This window comes from Mytilus californianus, unplaced genomic scaffold (genome assembly GCF_021869535.1).
Source record: "Mytilus californianus isolate M0D057914Y unplaced genomic scaffold, xbMytCali1.0.p SCAF_6, whole genome shotgun sequence".
In the NCBI taxonomy this organism is placed as follows: domain Eukaryota; kingdom Metazoa; phylum Mollusca; class Bivalvia; order Mytilida; family Mytilidae; genus Mytilus; species Mytilus californianus.
This window is the reverse complement of record NW_026262712.1, coordinates 114,952,104-114,976,052: the sequence shown is the minus strand read 5'-3', so window position 1 is coordinate 114,976,052 and position 23,949 is coordinate 114,952,104. Positions and strand designations below refer to the sequence as shown.

At 33.3% G+C, this 23,949-nt stretch overlaps 1 protein-coding gene across 1 annotated transcript; it reads right to left on the bottom strand.

Moving 5' to 3' along the window:
- Positions 1-977: 977 nt before the first annotated feature.
- LOC127704540 (peroxidase-like protein) lies at positions 978-23,949 on the bottom strand. The gene is made up of 12 exons (XM_052208632.1): positions 23,814-23,949; positions 20,620-20,863; positions 19,124-19,344; positions 18,419-18,607; positions 17,057-17,108; positions 14,077-14,177; positions 12,981-13,085; positions 12,462-12,554; positions 8,642-9,362; positions 6,615-6,790; positions 6,139-6,241; positions 978-1,220 (listed from the first exon to the last, which is right to left on the bottom strand). Exons 1-12 carry the CDS (start codon positions 23,947-23,949, stop codon positions 1,157-1,159), a joined length of 2,205 nt encoding a protein of 734 aa, XP_052064592.1. The 3' UTR covers positions 978-1,156.

Below are 23,949 nucleotides of genomic sequence, written 5' to 3'. Positions count from 1 at the left end.
CAGTTTTCTGTGTTATGTTTTCTATACTGTTGTTTGTCTTTTGGTCGGTTTCGGTTTTACCATGGCTTTGTCAGTTCTTGACTTCTTTGGTATTTTTCGTCTCTCTTCGTCTTCTTCCGTAATTATCTATATATTTGGGACATCAAGTTGAGGAACAAACACTATTGATTGTTTAAAATTATCTTTTAATTTAGATCAATTGAATGAGATAAAGCGACATACGTTTGCGGGAATTTATTGTCGGACTGGAGGCAAGATGTCTTTGTTAAGTTGGTTTTGTTTGCTAGTAGCTGTATACAAAACTGTAAATATATAACATAAATAGTTTTTTTATTTTTCGTATCTAAAAGTACACAACTCATATGTTCCTACATGTAAATGCAATGAGTATTCTACCAAATTAATGACATATTGTTTTTATTTCAGAAAACTTCCGGTCAAAAGAATACGGTGTGACGAATTGCCAAGTTTAAATCTTGATTATTGGAAGACTTAAAAATCTATATTAATAATTATTCCAAACAAATTGCCAGATTTAAAAAGAATTTGTTTTCATTTTCAAAAAATTTAAATGTTAATCAGTCTTGCATATTTAAGAAGTTTTTGGAAGTAATATAATAGCTGTGTTAGATAGAAATCGACCTTATGCAGATGAATATCAATCTTTTTGTTAACCTATTTCGAGTTGAAAATCTCTAAGCAAAGCTGTAACTGTTTGAAAATTGAGTTGATATAAGAACCCTACAACACATACCAAAATGCATCTTTTATTTCGTATTTGAATGTTCCAAAATCAATTAACCTCTTACACATGTACATGCATACGTGCAATTGCATAAGGTCGATTTTAAAATTATAAATTGTGCATACATAAACGCAATAACTCAAATGATATATTTTTCAACAATTTTTATTTACCGATAGCTTCGTAATATACAATAGCAAAGCATTTTTTTCAATAGGTTTAATGTTTCCATATCTTCATTAATCCACAGTCCTTCTCATCAAACGCAACGATTTAAAATTAGATTCCCCCAATAATTAAAAACATAAAAAGAAACACTAAAAGCAATCACAAACGCATATCAACATAATATAACCATGAAATATGTGGGTAATGACATACATTTTGCTCCTGCAGAGTAATCACTATTTCCTAATAAAGATCAAATTTTAAGTCAGGTAAATGTTTACAATCAATGCGGTTCGTTGGATCTTGTCTGAAATAAAAGCAATGTTAATCTTAAAACATATCTGTAGAATTGATTTTCTTTTTATTTCTTAATATCATTTAAATCAAACAAAGCAAATACTGTTTCGTGATGTGCTTACCCTTCCCGAGAACCTGAAATCCCCTCGGTGTTTTGATAGGATTCGTTTTGCGTAGTCTTTAGTTTTCTGTGTTTTGTCTAAATTTGTAGACTATTATTTGTCTTTTGGTAATTTGTCGTTTTTGCTGTGGTATTGCCAGTTTGTCATTGACTACTGACGTGCGTCTTTTTAAAGTGTATCGGAATCTGAGGTGTTCACACTTGTGCTGCTATTGTCTGATATACTGCTATACTCTCTGCATATTCTGTTTTTTATGTATTTTACTCATTATTTGTTTGTATTTATCACCTGATGTAAAACTGGATTCAATGTACCGATCTGATTAGTTGAACCCTTTTCAACTGATTTTTATAGCTCATTTTTTTATTTAGTGCTGTTATACCACTGTCGTTGGCCGGGGGGGGGGGGGGGGGGGGGGGGGGAACATGTCAAACTTCACCACATTCTGTGTGTTCCGGTCCGAAGTCAGGAGACAGCAGTAATTCAGAGGTTGTTGTTTTTCGCTTGATTTTGTTTGTTGTTTTGCCTTGTTTTAGCGGTTAATAGCTTGCTATATGGTTTGGGTAATGCTCATTATTGAAGTCCGAACGATGATAGTTGTTAACATTTACGTATACGTCATTTGGTCTCTGGTGGGGTGTTGTTTCTTTGACAGTCAAACTGCATCTCATTATTCTATGAGGGCACTTACAGCAGACTATACGTACGGTATTTGTTTTGTTCATTCATGAAGGCCGAACGGTAAACAATAGTTGCTTACATCCACGTCATATAAATTCTAGTAGATAGTTGTTTCATTGGAAATCATAATACATCTCCTTTTTTACATATTATATTTTCTGTTATATAAATAGTTTTAAATAGCAATCTGTTTACGGAAAAAACCAAAATTGATTATGTTTGCTCATCATTCGTACAGGTTAGTCGAGTACACATTGACACGTTTGTAAATGATCGGCGCAACTCCCGATTTTCAATTCAGAAATGTGTGTAGGTAAAGTCGACTATTTTTAAAATTAGATTCCCCATATACTTTAAGGCATAAAAAGAAACACTAAAACAATCACAATTTAAAATAAGATTCTCCAAATACAAAAAGAAACACTAAAACAATCAGAAACTCATATCACCATAAGATAACAATGAAATATGTGCATTAATGACATACATTTTGCTCCGCGCCACATTCTAAATATGCCTGTCTAAAGTCAGGAGCCTTTAATTCAGTGGTTGTCGTTTGTTGTTGTGTACCATATTTGTTTTTCGTTCATTATTTTGTACATAAATTAGGCCATTTGTTTTCTCGTTTGAAGCAGAATTCATTCAGAACCTTCTAAAAGACAAAAAGAAAAAGCACCTTGCGAAATTCTTTAATTTTACTTTGCGATATATTGATGATGTCCTATCATTGAATAACCCATATTTCAGCCAATACTTACATCTCATATATCCAAGTGAACTTGAAATTAAGGATACTACTGATACTAGAAGGACTGCTTCATACCTTGATCTTTTCCTCAATATTGCAACAGATGGACGACTTCACACGAAAATCTATGATAAACGGGACGATTTCAACTTCCCAATTATCAATTTCCCATTTCTCTGTAGTAATATACCCTCTGCCCCTTCGTATGGTGTTTACATATCTCAGTTGATACGTTATGCTCATGCATAATTGTGCCTGATATTCATATGATGAAGACATAATCTTTCAATCAGTTTAATTGAAGTCTAGGGCTGGCATGTCAGTTAACTGCTAGTAGTCTGTTGTTATTTATGTATTATTGTCATTTTGTTTATTTTCTTTGGTTACATCTTCTGACATCAGACTCGGACTTCTCTTGAACTGAATTTTAATGTGCGTATTGTTATGCGTTTACTTTTCTACATTGGCTAGATGTATAGGGGGAGGGTTGAGTTCTCATAAACATGTTTAACCCCGCCGCATTTTTGCGCTTGTCCCAAGTCAGGAGCCTCTAGCCTTTGTTATTCTTGTATTATTTTTAAATTTAGTTTCTTGTGTACAATTTGGAGTTTAGTATGGCGTTCATTATCACTGAACTAGTATATATATTTGTTTAGGGGCCAGCTGAAGGACACCTCCGGGTGCGGGAATTTCTCGCTGCATTGAAGACCTGTTGGTGACCTTCTGCTGTTGTCTGTTCTATGGTCGGGTTGTTGTCTCTTTGACACGTTCCCCATTTCCATTCTCGATTTTATGTTTACACTATATGGACTTCATACACAGGAGTGTGCTCCTCACGCAGAAACTGCTCAAACAAAGCTATGAGGAGGACAGATTAAAAATGACACTCCGTAAATTTTACGGACACCATCACAAATTGGTTGATCCATACGATGTCTTTGTCCAAACTAACTAAGGACATTTTTACCACGTGTTAGATTGTGGTTTGACATTACGTCGTCTTATTTTTTAATTACCGAACGTGACTTATTCCGTAGTAGAGAATTGATAAGAAGTAGTGGATTCGTAAACGATAATCAACGAGCGACTTTAGTCGCAAGTTGATTATCGTTTCCGAATCCACTACTTCTTATCAATTCTCTAGCTTAACCCATTTCTAGTAAAACGACTGTCTGTTTTACGTTTTGACAATGAATCAACAATATTTCATAAAAAAAGTTTGGTATTTTGTCTTTTTTATTCTATAATAGCTGGAAATGAATATATCCACACGGTTCGCATCTATATTTAGACATTTGACAAGTTAACATAAGTTTAATATAACTTAAATGGGGTGTTAGCTCCCCTTTTTAATACCAGATTTTATTTTTGTATATACATATTTCATTTAATCTTTAATCATTACAAATTATTTAAATTAAATAGATTTTGGTATATTTAATTTATTCAAAAAGACATATATTGATATACAGAATTTATTCATCTTGTTTTGAAAAGTTAAAAAATTTTAATTACCAAAATTTAGAATCTTCAAAATGTATATGTATAATATTTAGCAACGTGATTTGGTATAATGAAATCGTTACACCATTATGTCGTTCTTAGTCAATTAAATATTATTAGCGTATATGCCATAAATCTGCCATTTCATAATTCATATTGCTGTTTAAAGTATTAAAATTATGCGCTAACGATTTAAATTGAACAATTATATTTAAATTTTGTTTAAACTGTTTCCGTTTCATTTAAGTTAAGATTATTTTAGCGTTATTACATTTGGCATATATCGTTCACCGGTCAGTAAAATAGTTTTATCTGTGGTACGCATTCTGAATCCACATCAGAATTGCTCTTGCTACGGATGTACAATGAATAATTATGTTGATTTCATAAACTTACCATCAAGCTGTTCATAGCCGTGATAGTCTAGTCGTTGATAACGAATGTCATAACGGTGATATTAACAGTGCAAAGTTCGAACCTTGTACCCGGAATGAATTTTTTTCATTGTAATTTTTTTTTTCTGGACCAAAATATTGTTTTAATCCTAGAACATGTAGAAGTATCATATATTTCATTTTCATATAATGGCGATGATTTTGTTTCTGTTTTTATTGTCAAAGAAGTAGTTTTAACCCATTTCTTAAAAAAAAATAACACCCAAAATAAAACAAATTGAATAAACATGAACAAACCAAGATATATATATATATCATTAGATTACAAAAGCGAATTATCAATGAGACAGAAATACAGTTAAATGACATGTATTGACAAGTAAGCGCTTTAAGAGTACTATTTATATAATGATAGATGTCAGCCATCGTGGTCTAGTGGTATCATGCATAGACTGAAGACTGTATTGATTACGAAGAAAATACGCGCGGGTTCGAATCCTACACATGCCACTCGTTTTTGAGAGGATAAAAGATCGTAAGTTAAAAGTTTAAAGTAATAATATAAGTTCTCTTAAGTTAATACTATGGTCAGTGGATTCTTGAAAAATAATCTACAGTCAGAACAATAGACTGACGTCAGAGAAATGGGTTAACGATTGTGACTGTTTTGCTGAGTGTGAATTCGCATTGCTATAAGCTAAGACGTGTCACGGTACTTTTCTATTCAAAATTCATGTATTTAGTTTTGATGTTATATAATTTTGTTATTCTCATCGGATTTTGTCAAATGTCTTATCGTTTGTAGTTGTAAATCTTATTTTTTTCTGTTGTATTCGTGTGTTATGGTAAAGATAATTAATCCCCAGTTCATTCATTAGATTTTAGTTTGGGTCAACTGAATTTATACGATATATTTGGTTCAACCCACCATTTTTTTCTTAAAATGTCCTGTACCAAGTCAAGAAAATGGCCATTGTTATATTATAGTTTTTGTGTGTGTTACATTTTAATGTTGTGTTTCTGTTGAGTCGTAGTTATCCTCTTATATTTGATGTGTCCCTCAGTTTTAATTTGTAACCCGGATTTGTTTTTTCTCAATCGATTTATGAATTTCGAACAGCGGTAACTACTGTTGCCTTTATTGAATTGTTTTACATTTTTCATTTCCGGGCCTATTATAGCTGACTATGCAGTATTGGCTTTGCTCATTGTTGAAAGCCGTACGGTGAAATATAGTTGTTAATTTCTGTGTCATTTTGGTCTCTTGTGGAAAGTTGTCTCATTGGCAATCATACCACATCTTATTTCTATATTTGCACAACACCATTCGGTTATTGGACGTGTCCAAAGATGATTTATTAAGGACTTGTACCAGTCAGATATAACAATCTTTCATCACAATAATGTATTTTAGGGTTTTCATGTTTCTCTCTCGGAATCATTGTTATCTTCATTTAAAAGTTATTAATTAAAACTTACGTGTTATCTGGGTTTAGAAATATTTTGGGTTGAATTTTGTTTATATTTAGATTTCTGCAATATATTCCAGCAAGGGTCTGTTTTTTTATATCATTGACTTGAGCTGAAATTAATAAACATGTTGTAAGTCTCTCAATATATCGATATTGCTATCAACTGGAAACCATTATTTTACATTTACCGTGACACAAGAGGACGGTTTCCATTTAAAATCTTTGTATCCTAGCTACGTATGTTGAATTTAACCAAGGTCATTATAGGATTACTGCAAGGTCTGTTCAAATTTACTCAAAATATCTTTACCCCAGAGTTAGTAGAAGTAAGTCAAGGGTCGGGACGACTGTTAATTGACTGAATGAACGATTAGTAAAGATAAGTAATTGTGAATTATTATATAATTCAAACTCGTTCCTTCTCTGAAACACGTGATGATCTAAATATAAGCTTGACGAAGCCTGAATAGCGGATAAACATACCTAGTGTGAATCCAGTTGTTGGGGAAAAATGTTCATAAAAAAATCTATCCGCATATTTATAGTAGAGGAATTGTACGGCAATTAGACATCTAAATGTTGGACCAACAACTGTATTTGGTGATTCTGGTCTCTCAGATAAAGCCCCAACGTACAGATCAACGTCATCTACATTCGGCCTACAAAACAAATTGCTCTTTTATTTACATCACATCGTTATATTTAAATTGATTTATTTCCAATTAATGAATAAAACATTCCCACTTAATGAATACAATAATTACGGGAGATATCTATAACATGGTCAAATCTTGTTTGAAGAATGTTTTCACGAAAGTACCATCCGCTTTGAAGATTGTTATGCCATGTCATGATTCCTTGTTTATATTGCCTCCTGATGAAGTCTTACTTCGAATTGGTTGATTGGTACGAAATGTCTTGTTCTCAAGCGACAAGACTTTCGTGGGTTTAGCTTTACCGAATAAGATTACATGTTCAAGACGACAGGATCCACATGAAAATGCAGGAACTGCTTACCCTTTCGGACTACCCGAAGTTAATGTTAGGTTTCATGTTGCTCAATATTTAGTTTTCTGTTGAATGTTGTGTTATTGATGAATGTCTTTTCGTCACTTTTATACGCCCGTTTACGGGACTTATTATGGTTTACCGTTGTCCGTCTGTCTGTCTGTCTGTCCGTCTGTCCGTTCGTCCTTCGTTAATATGTCGGACAATAGCTCAAAAACAATTTAACCTATTTTCATGAAACTTTTGTGAATTGTTTATATCTATTGACGTGAGCTCCATTTCGATCTTAATTAATTTCAGACTTACTTTTCCGAGTTATGGGATTTTAGTCATAAAAATGGGTGATTTCCCAGTTTCGCACAATAACTCAAAAATTGTTTGAGCAGTGTTTATGAAACTTTGGTGAATGGTTTATATATATTAGAATAAGCTCCCTTTAGTTTTTTTTTTATATAAAATTCTGATATGACATTAAGGAGTTATGGAACTTTATTCGTTTAAAAAGCTACGGGTGTATTATGGGCTCATGGCACAGCTATTTATTCTTTCTGTCCATGGTGGAGTTGTTTATTCTAGTTGGACTTAATTGTCCCCAATCCTGGTACCTTCCCTCTTGTTTTAAGTCATTAAGATACCAGAAAAGTCCTTTGATTTTTAAATTTACCAATTGTGATCTATTTTGTAACAGTTTGACTGAGTGCGGATTTGCAAGGTGAGCGAGGAGACGTATACCTAGTCGACACATCCGGTCTTGTTCCGTTCTGGAGTTCATTTCATTCATCGGAATTTTCTTTTAATATAAACTGATATATGCTTAATGCATTCACTGGATTAAAACATTTTAGAACTATATCTGCCTCTAGTTTGATTTATTCATATATGAATAACTACTTTCGATAACAAGCATTATGTCAGACATTAGCTACATGTATATAGTAATATAGCTGAGATTATTTAATTATATTTTGCATTTTCTCTCCTTTGAAGGATGTTCATCTATTTAGTTATTTCTGTCATGTTAGAAATAGTAATATGACGCTCCAAAAAAAACTACTGACAAAATATGCCAAATCGAGTAACGTCAAAAATGAAAAAAAAAAAGAAACCAACAGTTTAGAAACTACATTTTGTTTTAAACGAAACATGTCGTTTACATAGTTAAACTATTTTCCGTTTTAGGTTATTCAACAGTGATATTAATATTCAAACATCCGTAATATGAATTGTCAATTTTAATTGTTCAACAGTGATATTATCCTAACATCAGTATTATGAATTATTACTTTTAATTATCAGAAAATTAAATTTTGTTAATGTAATACCCGTTTAGTACGAAACAAATGTTGTACAAAGTTCCCATACACACAGTCCTATCTGATTAACAAAGAACAGATAACTAAACCAAATGGATTTCACAATAAGCTGTTCAGCTTTATCCATGACAAACTACCGATCTTTTAATTCCGTTTTCTGTTGTTGTTTTTTACAGCAAAAAGACATACCCGTAAATACTATGTAGCTTTTCTACAGTTTTGTAATCATGGTCTACAAATCCTCCTGGTGTATTTGTCCAAAATACAGCTGGAAAACGGCCACAGAACTGTCTGAATCTATTATATCCTGGTAGACCATGATCTCGACCTCGTTGAATATTAAGTGCTCCAAGGTCAAGAGCATCTAAGGGGTTATTTGTATCTTGAAACAAATGATCCCTTACTTCTTTAGACAAAAATCTATCCATCTGTCTATCATATGTTGAAGACATCCATCTTCCAATCCGTGTTGGACCATATTGAGCACTATCTCGAATAGTTTCCGTGTTAAAAAATGTTTCATGAAGTTTTTTAAATTGAATCTGGTTAAATAATGAATTTGAAGCACCAACAGAATCACCGACGAGAGAATGACCCATCCGATACGCAGCTGCTCCAAAAGCATTACGTGTTGAACCGTCCAAAAAACTGCTATACAGATGTATATGACCTTGTGGTTGACTCATCAAACCAACTGCTATTGACCAATCAAAACCAAGAAGAGCTGGAAGAAATTCGTTATATACTATATGTTGATAAACTCCTGTTAAAATCTTCCGTGCTTCATTAAATATTTTGTCGTTGTCCCAACCATGATCAAGTTTTAGTCTTTCTGCAATTCTATTATGTTCCCGTAGGAAAATAGTATGCATGACAGTTAGGAGTGGTACTTCGGAATTTCTGTGGTCACCTGAAAAAAAATAAGTATATCATACGTGACACGTTTCTATATTCACCAAACGATCTGAAATTTTAAATTTTGAAAAGCGAATGTAATCATATACACAGGCTTAATTCAATCTACTTATTTGATGTCTGATGTGAATTGTTTTTTTTTCTATTATGTATTTTTAGCAACTGTTACCATATTCTATCTCACTTTTTTTCTTACGTTTCATAGACTACAAACAGAGATACCATTAAACAATTAAAATCCACATGAAAAAAAATGGACATCAAAAACAGACAACAAATCTAGACACGGAAAAAAAACAAAAAAAAAACAACAAAAATCCCGTTACTGTTGATACTTTTTAGTTTTTAGGTACAACATATAATGTTTTCACATCAATAACACTCACTTTTCCTTAAAGAAATTATACTTTATATTACAGAAAATATATCGTTTTGGGTGATAACAGTGTAACTTTTTTTAAACGGTATGAATTGTTTTCGTAGTATCATAAATGATCGTCCGTATTTGGTTTTGTATTTTTTATGTTTTTAGAGAAAATGACAGATTCTCAATTATTTATCAATTTTTGGAATAATTATTTTGTTTTTGTTAATTTATGAGTAGTAATATTGAACATTAAATTACAAATCAAAACAAACGAATGTTTGACTGTTAGTGCTTATCCGACACTTGGTGACCATATTTAAGAAACGAGTGCTTCTTTTTGTAATTTTATCTGGGTGTAAAAGTGTTAACCGAGGCACATTTTGTATGAAGTGCTGAAGCGCTTCATTTTAAAAATGTGTGCACGATCAACACTTTTACATCCCAAACAAAATTTAATAATTAAATTTTTATGCTAATAAGACCATGAAAAAAAATATATAGTTTTTTCTTTTATTTACCTGTCCATTTTTCATTGGAAACACGGGTCTTCACGAATGTAACTTTTCATTTTGATATGAAGGTTAATTTTTGAGTGACACGTGATTGTTGTTAGCCAATCAAACTAACGCATTTTCGTCAAACATACATGTAATGTAATTATAACAACATATTTATCGATCGGGTCTCGAATACTGTAAGGCCATCCGTATATAATTTCTTCTCCTAACGTGTTTTCATAATAACTCATTATAGCCAATACAATCTTAGCCACACCAATAAACAACGAATAAGATCTAACTTTTGTTTAGTAATAATTTCTAGATGACATGTATCGACTGAAACCTATAGCTTTGCATTGTGATGACAAGCAATAAAGTTGTTACTTTTGCTGATTTAAATAAAAGCAACAGTATACCGGTGTTCAAAAAGTCATAAATCGATTGAGAGAAAACAAATCCCGGTTACAAACCAAAACCGAGGGAAACACATCAACTATAAGAGGAAAACAAAGGAACAACAGGAACACCGAAGTGCAACAAAAACAAACGCCAACACACATAGAAACGAACAATTTGATAACAACTGCCATATTCCGGACTTGGTACAGGACATTTAAAGAAAAAATGGTGGGTTGAACCTGGTTTCATGGTATGCCAAACCTCCCGCTTTATGACAATGTTAAAAAAATGGCTAAAACACTACGTGACAGAAATACAGCACAAACACAAGCAAGAACATTCATAACAGAGAAACGCACAAACGAATAATATAATAGTCGACACAACATGCAAACCACAGAACAACATCGAACATATTCCATCAACGAAAAACACCACAGGATATCAAAAACAGTGACGCGCTTACGTAACAAACATGAAATCTCGAATTTTTTACAATTGTTTTCACAATATTCGTCAAAACAACTTCCATGACAATGATGGTAGGAAAAGGCAATATTATAATTATTTTGGACTACAAACGAAAAGACATAACATATTATCCAACCAAAACCATAACAGAAACATCAAAATAAATCCATTAATGTTGGATGTTCAAAACACCGAGACACGCCGCACAGCAATGCAAATTCACATTCAGTATAACAGTCATATTCGGGAGTATGACAATGATGGTATTGAAAGGCAATTTTATAATTATTTGGACAACAAACGATACGACATAACACATTATTCAACCGAAACCATAACAACAAAATCAAAAATTAATACATGAATGTTGGATGTACAAAATATCGAGACAAGTCGTATAGCAATGTAAATTCACTCTCGTATAACAGTCATATTCGGGAATAGGTCACGTTCGGTACTTAGCAGACAAACGACATAGATGTTAAACCACAATCTAAGACGTGGTAAAAATTTCATTAGTTAGTTAAGAAACAGACACATCGTATAGATCAACCAATTCGTGATGGTGTCCATAAAATTTACGGAGTGTCATTTTTAATCTTTCCTCCTCATTACTCTGTTGTAGCAGTTTCTACGTAATGAGCACACTCCTGTATATGAAGTCAGTATATTGTGAACATGCACCAGCATAGCGTATCAATTGAGATATGTACACACCATACGACGAAGCAGAGGGTATGTTACTACAGAGAAATGGGAAATTGATAATTGGGAAGTTGAAATCATCCCGTTTGTCATAGATTTTAGTGTGAAGTCGTCCATCTGTGTCACTATTGAGGAAAAGATGAGGTATGAAGCAGCCCTTCTTGTACCAGTAGTATCCTTAATTTCAAGTTCACTGGGATAAATGAGATGCAAGTACTGACTGAAATATGGGTTATTCAGTGATAGGACATCATCAATATATCTGAAAGTAAAATTAAAGAACTCTGCAAGGTGCTTTTTCTTTTTGTCTTTTAGAGGGTTTTGAGTGAATTCTGCTTCATACGAGTACAAAAACAAGTCGGCCAGAAGGTTTGCAAAATTAGTACCCATTGGAATACCTACTGTCTGTTGAAATATCAATCCTTCAAACTCAACAAATATAATGTCGATTAAAAATTCCAGCATTTTGATAATATCATCTTCACTGTATTTTCTGATAGAATCAGAGTGGCTCTTCACAAAATAAGAATATCATAACCCAAAACAAGAAATGTATATCTACGATTCCCATTTTTATAGAAAAAGCTCTGTTTAATGAGATGGTGAAGTCGATCTTTCAATTTAGCATGGGGAATAGAAGTGTAAAGCTTACCTGCATGAAAACATAATGATTGAAATGCGTCGGCACATGAATCATCTGCTGGGTTGTCTGGCAGTAAATCATTGTAACCTGTTTTCAGCTTACCTGAAGTAAAATATATAACGATTAAGAATTACAGTCAGCTGTTTTGATTTGCTTTTATGCTTAGTACCAACATAAAGAGTCAAGACATATCAAACTAATTTTACAGTTCTTATGTTATGTTGTTAAAATACCGTCATTGACGCGGGGACAAATTATACCGCTCACTAAAGTGTTTAAAACAAATACATTCTTTATTTTCCTGGCCCAAGCAAAACGCTTGAAATGATGTGGTTGTGGTTGGTTTCTACAAACACCTTGTATTACATTTATTGTTGATCTATGAGCAAAACAACACTTCATAATTTTCTGTGTCCGAACAAATCAGGCCTTTGTGTTTCTCTTTAAATATTTTCTGTATGATCTCAATTTTTACTTGATATGTCCATTCACTTATTAATAAGTACATTTGGGCAAAATAATATTTACCGTCGTCACCGTCTGTGCGTAGGTTTTGTAATTCCTCATCACTGCTTCCATAGACACTTGAGAGATCTAACCAAGAAGTTATTGCATTCTCTTGCTGTCGTGGACCTTCAATTTTAAAATGACACATTAAATATGTAAAAATTCAAAACCTAATACAAACGTTGAATTGCATATAAAACAAAAAAGGATAGCCAACCCCGGAAAAAGATTCAGAGCTATGCATGAGGCACAAATGTAGATACATGCCTTAATTTATAGTTATTTCTTAAAATTTTAAACAGCAAATTGCATTAAACAATACTTCTAGTACCCGTATTTTTATACCAGTACCAAAGTACGTGTTACAGAGCTGGTGATATCATCGATCGTGGACAAACAGTCTACCAGCATCTGTATCAACCAAATTGTATCTATAACATAAACAGTACTAACTGTACTGCAGAAGAAAAAGATTGGTTTCAAAATGTTTAAAAAGTAAAATACAGTATTCTTTAAATATCGAATTAAAACAATCAAAGATATATCCCTATAATATCTACATATAAAATACAAAAACAGTGGACAGTCTTATGTAAGTCAACATCAAAAATATTATTCCCAGTAGATCAATCGACTGATTGCTTTCTTATAAAGTAGCTCATCCACGGACCATAATCTGCACATGCTCAAACTTTGATAATTTCGTTATAGTGTTGTTTTGTAAAACATAGGACAATACCATTGTTTTCTTTTTGTTCCTATAAAACCAACGATTGAATAACCGTTTTTTATAGAGGAATTTATAAATATTGCATTGAGAAAGTGACATTCAAAAAGCTGTTTATTTTTCTTACATGAAACAATTTGTACAAATTGGAATAATATTCGATTTGCAACTTAACTTCAAACGTGTCTTCCACAACCAAGATCAACGGAACAGACCCATTTTACTCACACAACTGACCTTTTCTATGTAACTCTACACAATTATAAATCACCCGAGTAACGCCATTGTTATTATAAATGATGAAAACAAAACGAGTTAAGAAATAAAAAGTTTATCCGAAAGTTGTTCATGAAACTCAATCTTAAAATGAAATCAGAATATAGTGAATACCTGCATAAGGAGGATACGTCAATGTTGGCGCTGAACGAACAAAATTCATACAGGTGTATAAAAATTCTCCCGGCGGTGTTGAAAATGGAAAACATTCAGATCTAAAAACAATAATGAAATATCAAGATTAAGTGTTTCTCGTTTCTCGTTTTTATATAGATTAGATCGTTGGTCTTCCTGTTTGAATTGTTTTACACTAGTCATTTTTGGGGTGTTTTATAGCTTGCTGTTCGGTTAGAGCCAAGGCTCCGTGTTGAAGGCAGCACTTTGACTTGGATGGAGAGTTGTCTCATTGGTTCTCATCCCACATCTTCTTATTCATATGTACTTTTCAATTTGAAAAATCTAAATAAGGTTAAGCTAAAATGATACCAATACTCTTTTAATTTGGCAAATAATGAAATCTTAACTAGTATTTGTTAATTATAAGAGGTTTGAAAAAAAAGAAAAAAACAGAGATTTACTATGAAATTAGATTGAAAAATTTTTATGTATAGATATTCATAAATATATGATATTTAACTGAAAAAGATACTTCTTTCAAGTAACTTTATATATAAAGTGAAGGTCAAGAGTTATAAACAATTATAGTATGTATTTTTGAAGAGTTATAAACAATGGCATTTTTATCATTTAACTCAGTTTGTCAAATTAAAAATGATCATTTCATTTACTTTAATATTTCTATTATGACTACATCATCACTGAAGAGGCATAATTTGTCAAACTTAATCTAGTGTATTAACCAAGAGTTACTACTACTAAGTCTGGTACCGTTAATGTTATTTCATATGAAGAACTTGGTGTCACTGGCAAATCTTTAATAGTAACTGTTAGTTTAAACATAAGTAATAGTTCAAAACAAACAAACAGATTAGACACAAGTTTTTTTCAACTTAATAACGTATTCTCCAAGGGATAAATATATTGCATAAACAAATGTGTATTGATAAAGACCGTCAAATGAAAATCTCACTTTATTAAATTGTTGCATTATAAGCGTTTGCCTTGATTTACTTCACCACAAACGCTCATACCAACAAAACTAAAAGCTAAAGATGTATAAGTACCTAAACAAGTGAAGAGCTATATGATCAAAAGGGGCCTAACAGAATAACCAAATCAATTAACAGTCACCTTTACCTGACGTAAATATATACGTCATGTGGTGTGTATGTCGTTGAGTTCTGTCTTGTTGACACATATTTCATCTCTTTTGTCTCTTATTCATATTCAATCGTACCGACAAGTTTAAACCACAGGTACAAGTGCCTCTCATACTGGTTTTTAAAAGAACTTACAGTGTAAAAGAGAGGCGAGAGATACCAAAAGGGATATGTTAACCCATGAGTCGAAAACGAACTGACAATACCATGGCGATATACTACCAAAAGACAAACAGTAAACAAAACACAACACAACAAACAAAAGACTGGGCAACACGGAACCCACAAAAACAGGGGCGTAATGTCTAGTGCTCCGAAGGGTAAGCTGATCCTTCTCAACGTGTGGCACCCGTTGTGTTGCACATGTAAGTACAAACCCAGTGATAAATCTAATTCGGTAGGTCTCATTGAGGAATATATGACGGATTGTGGTCAAGACAATTGGAACATAGCCGTTGTCATTTGTGATATTCCATAACGGTCAACCAACTCATAATGGCGTCCGTATAATTTTCGAAAGGATGACTTCAATTTCACCACTTGGAACTCTTGGTTAAAAGCTTACGTGAAAGCAGCAACCCTCTATCAAGGAAATCATGAAAAGAAATACAAGCTCTGGAATATCGTAACTGGGAGATATATACTCCATATGCAGGCGCTGCTGGAATGGTGCTACATAGAAAATTTTAAATCAAAATGTTTACGAGTTCTTTTATTGTGACATGACATAAACTAAAATGTGTAGCAGCTATTTTAGTGAGTAATTAAGCCGACGTTAATTTGTTCTGCCGCGATTCCACCAACTCCTCGGAGTATAAATGAGCTATTTAAAGGAGTATTTAATTAATGCATATCCCAGTCACATAAAAAATAAATTACGCTTATCTGTAACAACTTTTGGTATCATGACATTGTTGTTTTTATTTATGATTTTTAAGTATTGTTTTCTTATTGTTTTGTCATCTCATATTTTCCTACTTATAATTGATGAACAACGCCTCGAAGCTAAGAAACCTCATATTTTACTGTATTAATGCCGATTATCGTCCACAACTATTTATAATTATATGATTCAATACTCCCTACACGTATCTACCTGATGACAGGAATGTTCCCATTGCAGCATTCTATATCAGTGCCATCAGTATTACTTACCTGATGACAGGAATGTTCCCATTGCAGCATTCTATATCAGTGCCATCAGTATTATTTACCTGATGACAGGAATGTTCCCATTGCAGCATTCTATATCAGTGCCATCAGTATTACTTACCTGATGACAGGAAAGTTCCCATTGCAGCATTCTATATCAGTGCCATCAGTATTACTTACCTGATGACAGGAATGTTCCCATTGCAGCATTCTATATCAGTGCCATCAGTATTACTTACCTGATGACAGGAATGTTCCCATTGCAGCATTCTAAATCAGTGCCATCAGTATTACTTACCTGATGACAGGAATGTTCCCATTGCAGCATTCTAAATCAGTGCCATCAGTATTACTTACCTGATGGCAGGAATGTTCCCATTGCAGCATTCTATATCAGTGCCATCAGTATTACTTACCTGATGACAGGAATGTTCCCATTGCAGCATTCTATATCAGTGCCATCAGTATTACTTACCTGATGACAGGAATGTTCCCATTGCAGCATTCTATATCAGTGCCATCAGTATTACTTACCTGATGACAGGAATGTTCCCATTGCAGCATTCTATATCAGTGCCATCGGTATTCCCTTACTTACCTGATGACAGGAATGTTCCCATTGCAGCATTCTATATCAGTGCCATCAGTATTCCCTAACTTACCTGATGACAGGAATGTTCCCATTGCAGCATTCTATATCAGTGCCATCAGTATCTGTAAGTAAGGTAAAGTGACCAAAATATATATAAAATAAAAAGTAAGAAAAATTAAATAGAATTGTCGTATGAGTCTTATAGTGTTCTATGTCAATTTTTGATAAACACGGAGACAGCTATATATTTCAAATGCAATGGTCTATCTCCCTTTACACCTTTAATACGATATTTCTACATTCTACTACTTTTTAAATTATAATGTAGCGTATTCATCTAGTTGGAGAACAGAAGCTCAGTTTTGTCTACTATTTTCAGATATTTATGATATTTTGTTTTCAACTTTATTTTCAATTTTCAACATTTTGAAAAAGGGGAATTACGTTATATACATTTTGTAGTACATAACGTAACTCGTGGTTCTCAAAAATTGTATTTTGTGGGGTATTTTATTTCTATCTGTCTGTCATAAATCTATCTGTATTATTTGTTGTTTCTGTCTGCCACAAATGTTTTCCGTTTGATATTATTAGTTAAATCGGTTTGGTGGTTTTCTCTTTTGAATTGTGTGACAATTATTTTCGGGAACTTGTGAAGCTTACTATTCGGTATAAGTTTGGCTAATTGTTGATGGCCGCACAGTGGCCTGTAATTGTTCTTTGTTCTTAGAGGATAGTTGCCTCATATGCATTTAAACCACAGCTCTTTACTTTTATTTACAAGGTCAAAAGAGTCAAAGTCAGAGATATATTAATATAAAGTCTAAAATCTGGATTGTCATCAAACAAAAAACCAAAAAAAAAGCAATAATTATTATTTTCATTTATCGTCATATAATTTAATTTTGGATGTAACACGTCTTCTGATTGGCTGAAAGGGTTTTGTCTATCAGCTCATAGACATAATTTTGTCATGTGACCGTGACGTCACCAACGTTTTTTTTTTATATAAAATTTACTCCTTACAATTGGAATTTAGAATTAAACTATAAGGAATGACTGTAATATTTCTTTCTGTCTATTCGAAATAACCTAAAAAATGTGGTGCACACTTTTGATGTTATTTCTTCATAGACAGAAAAAATATTACAGTCATTCCTTAAATATTCAAGACAAAAAGTACAAAAATGATGTCTTTTTCTTCTTTTTTGACTGAGGAGTTACAAACATACATGCAGACATCAATGTCAATACAAGATAATCTATAAAAAAAATTATTATAAATGGTATATAGTGAAATGAATTACGTCAATGAACATATTATTTTTTTACTTTTATTAACTATTATGTCAGCCATGTAATATGAGATTCCATTTGAAATATATGCCTCCAACATAAAATGATCGTGTTTTTAACCTAAGACTTGACTTACCAATTTCAATCGGGGTTGCGACGACGTCGTGGTCAATAAATTGACCAAAATGTGTCAAAGCCACATTAAACTTTCTACTTTTTGGTGAAGATGGTAAACTTCTAAAAATCTTGTTCGATATTTCTCTTGGTCCTGGCAGTGGATTTCCATCTTTTCCAAGTGTGCGCGGATAAAACCCTAGATTCCATGCTGTAAATGTATTTAAGATGTACTTTACATGTCTATATCAAGGAAAACCGTAACATCCATTAAAACCCATACATGTGTATATACAAAACAAATTGTACTATGTTGATACGTATGATATTTTCCAAATTTTCAAGTCAGTGTCGACACCCCCCATCCACCCCTCCCACATTATCATCTAAATTTTGAATTACCTTCTAGTACAGTACTTTCACTTTTACCAGTTATGAACTTTTCAGAAATGTTAGCATAAATCTGCGGGATTTTCTGGCTGTGTTGAAGACCCATTGGTGGCCTTGTGTGCAGTTTTCTGATCTTTTGTCGGGCTTTTGCCTCTTTGACACGTTCCCATTTCCATTCTCAATTTTATTATTTATCAAGTATTTTCAAAACTTACAAATAAGGAAGATTTCATTTACATGTACTTGTTTTACTTATTACTTATTACTTTTACTAAAATATGATTACTGTTCTTTTTTGACATCGCCGCGGACCTGTTTTTTGTATTATTCTACTTACGATCACCATACTCTGGTGGTACAAATCTAGACTGTGGAGTCCCTGCAGCTCCCATGTCTGTTCGGAACAAGTTATTACATGTACCATCCGGCTTCCGGTATTTATCAAAGGGATTGCAAACAATTGTTTTAGCAACAAATAGCTCAGGTTCAGCGGCTTGAACTCCATTGGCGATTCCTCGACTTAAATTGTCGTCTAAAGCCGGTCGTGTTGGTATTGACCTTCAAAAGTTTAAAAATGATTTGACCGGTAACACATTTGGTATAATGTCCAGTTGGAATCGTGTTTTATTCGAGGGTGACCACTTTTGATTGTGTAAAATTGATGTTAAATATAAACAAACAAATTTCCTTTTGTACTTTAGTATTTAAAACAGAAAGTTATTATTAAGCATGAACTATTTATTTACAGGCTTTTAACTTGGAACAGACACATAAAGACTGTGGCGGGGTTCAACATGTGTGTGAGCTCTCAATCCTCCCCTAACGTGATACAGTGATGTAACATCACAACATATAAACAAAATATAAAAATCAGTTGCAAATGGCTTAACTCAATAGACGGTACAAAGCTCATAAATCCCAACTAACAGAAATATAATAGACACAAAGCATCGATATAAGAGTACTCGCAGTTAATGAATTGCATATATGTAGTGCAAAGCCAATTACAACTAGTAAATAAATCATGTTAATTCTAATAAAGCAAGAAACTTGCGATCTGATTGGTTACCTCGGTGGTGAATACCACTACATCCCAGTTCACCCGGGGGAATAAATGTCCGAATTTTCAAAAAGAAAAAAAAAAAAAAAGTAATCCAAAATTCTAAAAAAAAACATTTTCCACAGATTTGTTTCTCCAAAATTCAAAAAAAAAAAGTTTTTTTTTCAAATTAAAAAAAAAAAGTAATATTTGACAAAACGCACCATTATTGCTGTTGAAAATATGTGTAGTAGGAGTTCCTCATAATAATTTTTCAATATTACACCCCGGTATAAAAATGAGTAAAGGAACGCTTTCGTTATCTTGGTTCGATCAGGGGTGTACGGAATTTTACACTGGTGTTTAAAATGTACCTCAGGGTGTATGAATTTTCAACACCGGTGTAAAATTCAATCTGTACACCCCTTATTACACCAATATAACTAATATTCTTCAAGAATAAATTACTATGTTTAATATAAATGACATCCAGAGATGTCAAGCTAAAATGGTTCTATTTTGCTATAATGCTCTGAAAAGTATATTCTAGTAAATAGGTAGGAAAAACATTGTTTTTCGGTAATTTCAACAATGTTTTACAGTCCCAACATTCTGACTTTGACAGCAAATTAAAACAAAATAGCTATAACAAACCAAACCTAAAGAAGAAAAAAAGGGCTGGTTGTGTTAGCTGAAACTTTAACATGTACGCATTTGTGGAAAAAAACGTAGAATAGTCATCTAAGATGTACATATTTACCACTTTATAATGACTTTTTTGTGTTAATAATTACATGTTTTGTACATTTGCAGCTGTTTTCTCAATTAGAGTAGCAGCTCTTGTCGAGGACAGGCCTTTCTGTCTTACTGGTCTGCGTCTTCCGAACAAGTTGGCACGTCGCGTGGACCCTCTTCGTGGAACTCCAGATGCCGTCTGCAATACTTGTGGTGACTGTGCTGCAATTCCTGGTGTTCCTGGTGTTCCTCCTGGTGCTCTTTGCTGTCCAGGTCCAGAATTCCCCAAAAGCTGTTTGAAGTCTGCAATATGAAATAAAGCGGATATATATTTACTGATCCTTCTTCTATGTGTTTGTTTTGTTTTACTTTTTTCATTTTGTTCACTGACGCATGTTTGATATCATTCTATACATGAAATTCAGGATGTATTTTAGTCTTTTCAAATTCTTACAGCTTCTTATAAAATTCAATACAGGTACGTATTTGGCAGAATGCTGTTTTTAATTTCAAAGAACAAACGTACAAACGGATCTCTAATAGGACACAGAGATTGTTTCATTGCGATTTTAAAACAGTGATATATGGAATCTGACACTAAAATCAGGCCATACAGATATATGTCTTTTATGTATTTGTGTCGTCTCATTGATGTTTAAACATATACAAATCTCGAAAAGAAATTGTCACTTCAGGTATCGTGTCTGAGTTCACAAAAGGTTATTGTAGTCAGGTTGTTCGACGCCGTCCGCCTGCAACAAATTTGGTACATCATCGATTGTGTGCAAAAAAAATGTGTCCGTTTTGCTCTTGATTTGAGTTACTATTTTAGTTATTGGTGCCTTGTACGACTGTCTCCCACTACTAATAGGCCCATTGAAAGCAACGTCAAAATAAAGTTAACAAAATATTTTATATCAGATGTATATTTACAAAAGGTGTCAGTTATCATTTTTAGTGTCAGTTGGGATTCATCATTGATAATGTGTGCAGCAAACAAGGATAAAATCTCTATCTAGCAATCATAGTTTTTCGTTGTATGTTTACTAATTCTATCAAGTCTTAAGTGTGAGTATCGTAAGGTACTAATTGATTACTACTACTACATGTAGTAGGTCGCGATCAAAATCTTAGTTTATAACTTTGCATACTCTAGAGATACAGGTCTACCAATAATGACTGCTACTTGCAGTTGTAATTTGCTAAATTCCTTTTCACTATTAAACTATTATTTAGTTTGTTTTGTTTCTTTTTTCTTCGTATTAATTTGTTTAGTTAAGCAATTTCGAACAGATTTTCAGGTTAAGGGAGGATTAACCTCTCACAATCATGTTAAATCCCGCCATATTTTTTTTAAGTGCCTGTCAACAGTCAGGTCAGGAGATTATTATTTAGTAGTTGTCATCGGTTGCTATCTGTCATATTTGTATTTAGTCTATTGATTAGTCATAAATCAATCATTCGTTAGTTTCACATTTTTTATGGCGGGGACTTTTATAGTTGAAAAGAGCATCGGTAGGCATCAATATAGGATAAAAAAATATATGACCAAAAGAGAGGCGAAAGATACCAGAGGGGCATTCAAATTCATAAGTCGAAAATAAACTGACATAGACATGGCTAAAAAAGAAAAAGACAAACAGACAAACAATAGTACACAAAACACAACATTGAAAACTAAAGACTCAGCAACACGAACCCAACCAAAAACTGGGGGTGATCTCAGGTGCTCCGGAAGGGTAAGCAGATCCTGCTGCACATGTTGCATCCGTCGTGTTCCACATGTTAGTATAAACCCGGTCATAAGTCTAATTCGGTAGGTCACATTCGTGAAAAGGGGATTGTAGTAACGACATTAGGAACATATCCGCTATCACCTGTTAAACGGATATTCCATAATGGTCAACCAACTCGTGATGGCGTCCGTAAAATATACGAAGGGATGATTTCAACTTCACCACTTGGAACTCTTGGTTTATTAGCTTTCTTGTGAGCAGCAACCCTCTATCAAGGAAATCATGATAGGAAATACAAGCCCTGGAATATCGTGTCAACTGGGAGATATATATTCCGTGTGCAGGCGCTGCTAGAATGTTGCTACATAGAAATGGAAAGTTCACAATTGGGAAGCTGAAATCATCTCTTTTGTCGTAAAGTTTTGTATTCAACCAAATCTCATTTTCAATTGATATGAGGCAGACTTATCTGTTTCTGTTGTATCCTTTATCTCACGTTCGATGGGATAGATGTGTTCAACATAGTCACCAAATTTTGAAATTTTAGTGAGAGAACATCATCTATTATATAGCGAAAAGTAAAGTTGAAGGATACTGCTAACTTTTTTTCTCTCTTCCTAAGAATTTCCTGTATGAAGTCAGCCTCATATGAATAAAGGAACAAGACGACAAGAAGATGGACACAGTTGGTTCCCATGGGAATGCCAATTGTTTGTTTACAAACATGTCCTCCAAACGTAACAAATATGCTGTCAATCAGGAAATCAATCATCTTGATAATAGATATAAGAAGATGTGGTATGAGTGCCAATGAGACAACTCTCCATCCAAGTCAAATTTTTCAAAAGTAAACCATTATAGGTCAAAGTACGGTCTTTAATACGGAGCCTTGGCTCACACCGAACAGCAAGCTATAAAGGGCCCCAAAAAATTACTAGTGTAAAACCATTCAAACGGGAAAACCAACGGTCTAATCTATATAAAAAACGAGAAACGAGAAACACTTATGAACCACATCAACAAACGACAACTACTGAACATCAGATTCCTGACTTAGGACAGGTGCAAACAATTGCAGCGGGTTGAAACGTTTTAATGGTACCAAACCTTCACCCTTATCTGAAACAATAGCGTAACATATCAACATAGATAGACACACTATAAAATATCAATTGAAATGGCTTAACTCAATCAAAAGGCATATCAACACGAGTGAACAGTTTAAGAGAATTTTTTGTTTGAATCAGAGTGATTTTTTCAAAGTAGCATTTATCCCTCACTAAGACAAGATACTTGTATTTACGTTGGCCATTCTTTTTTATGAATAAGCAGAACCAACTCTTTTAAAAGAAACACGAAAAGATTACATAAACTCTAACTCATCTCGAGTTATCTGGACTCCAGTTCGAAAAAGAAAAACTGAGCTTCAATACAACAGGGAACAAATAAGCTAGCCGATGGTCTCCGCTTTTTCAAAACAGCTTATTTGGTTACAGACAAATGTGTTCCATACTTACTGGTATTTATTTGCTGTGTACTTGTTTTCGGAGTGTCTTTTATTGCAGCATCAACTGCTCCTTTGATAATATCGTCAATGTTTTGAGCATAACATATAAAAAATCCCAAGTAGGCTGAAATCAGTAACAACCTCAT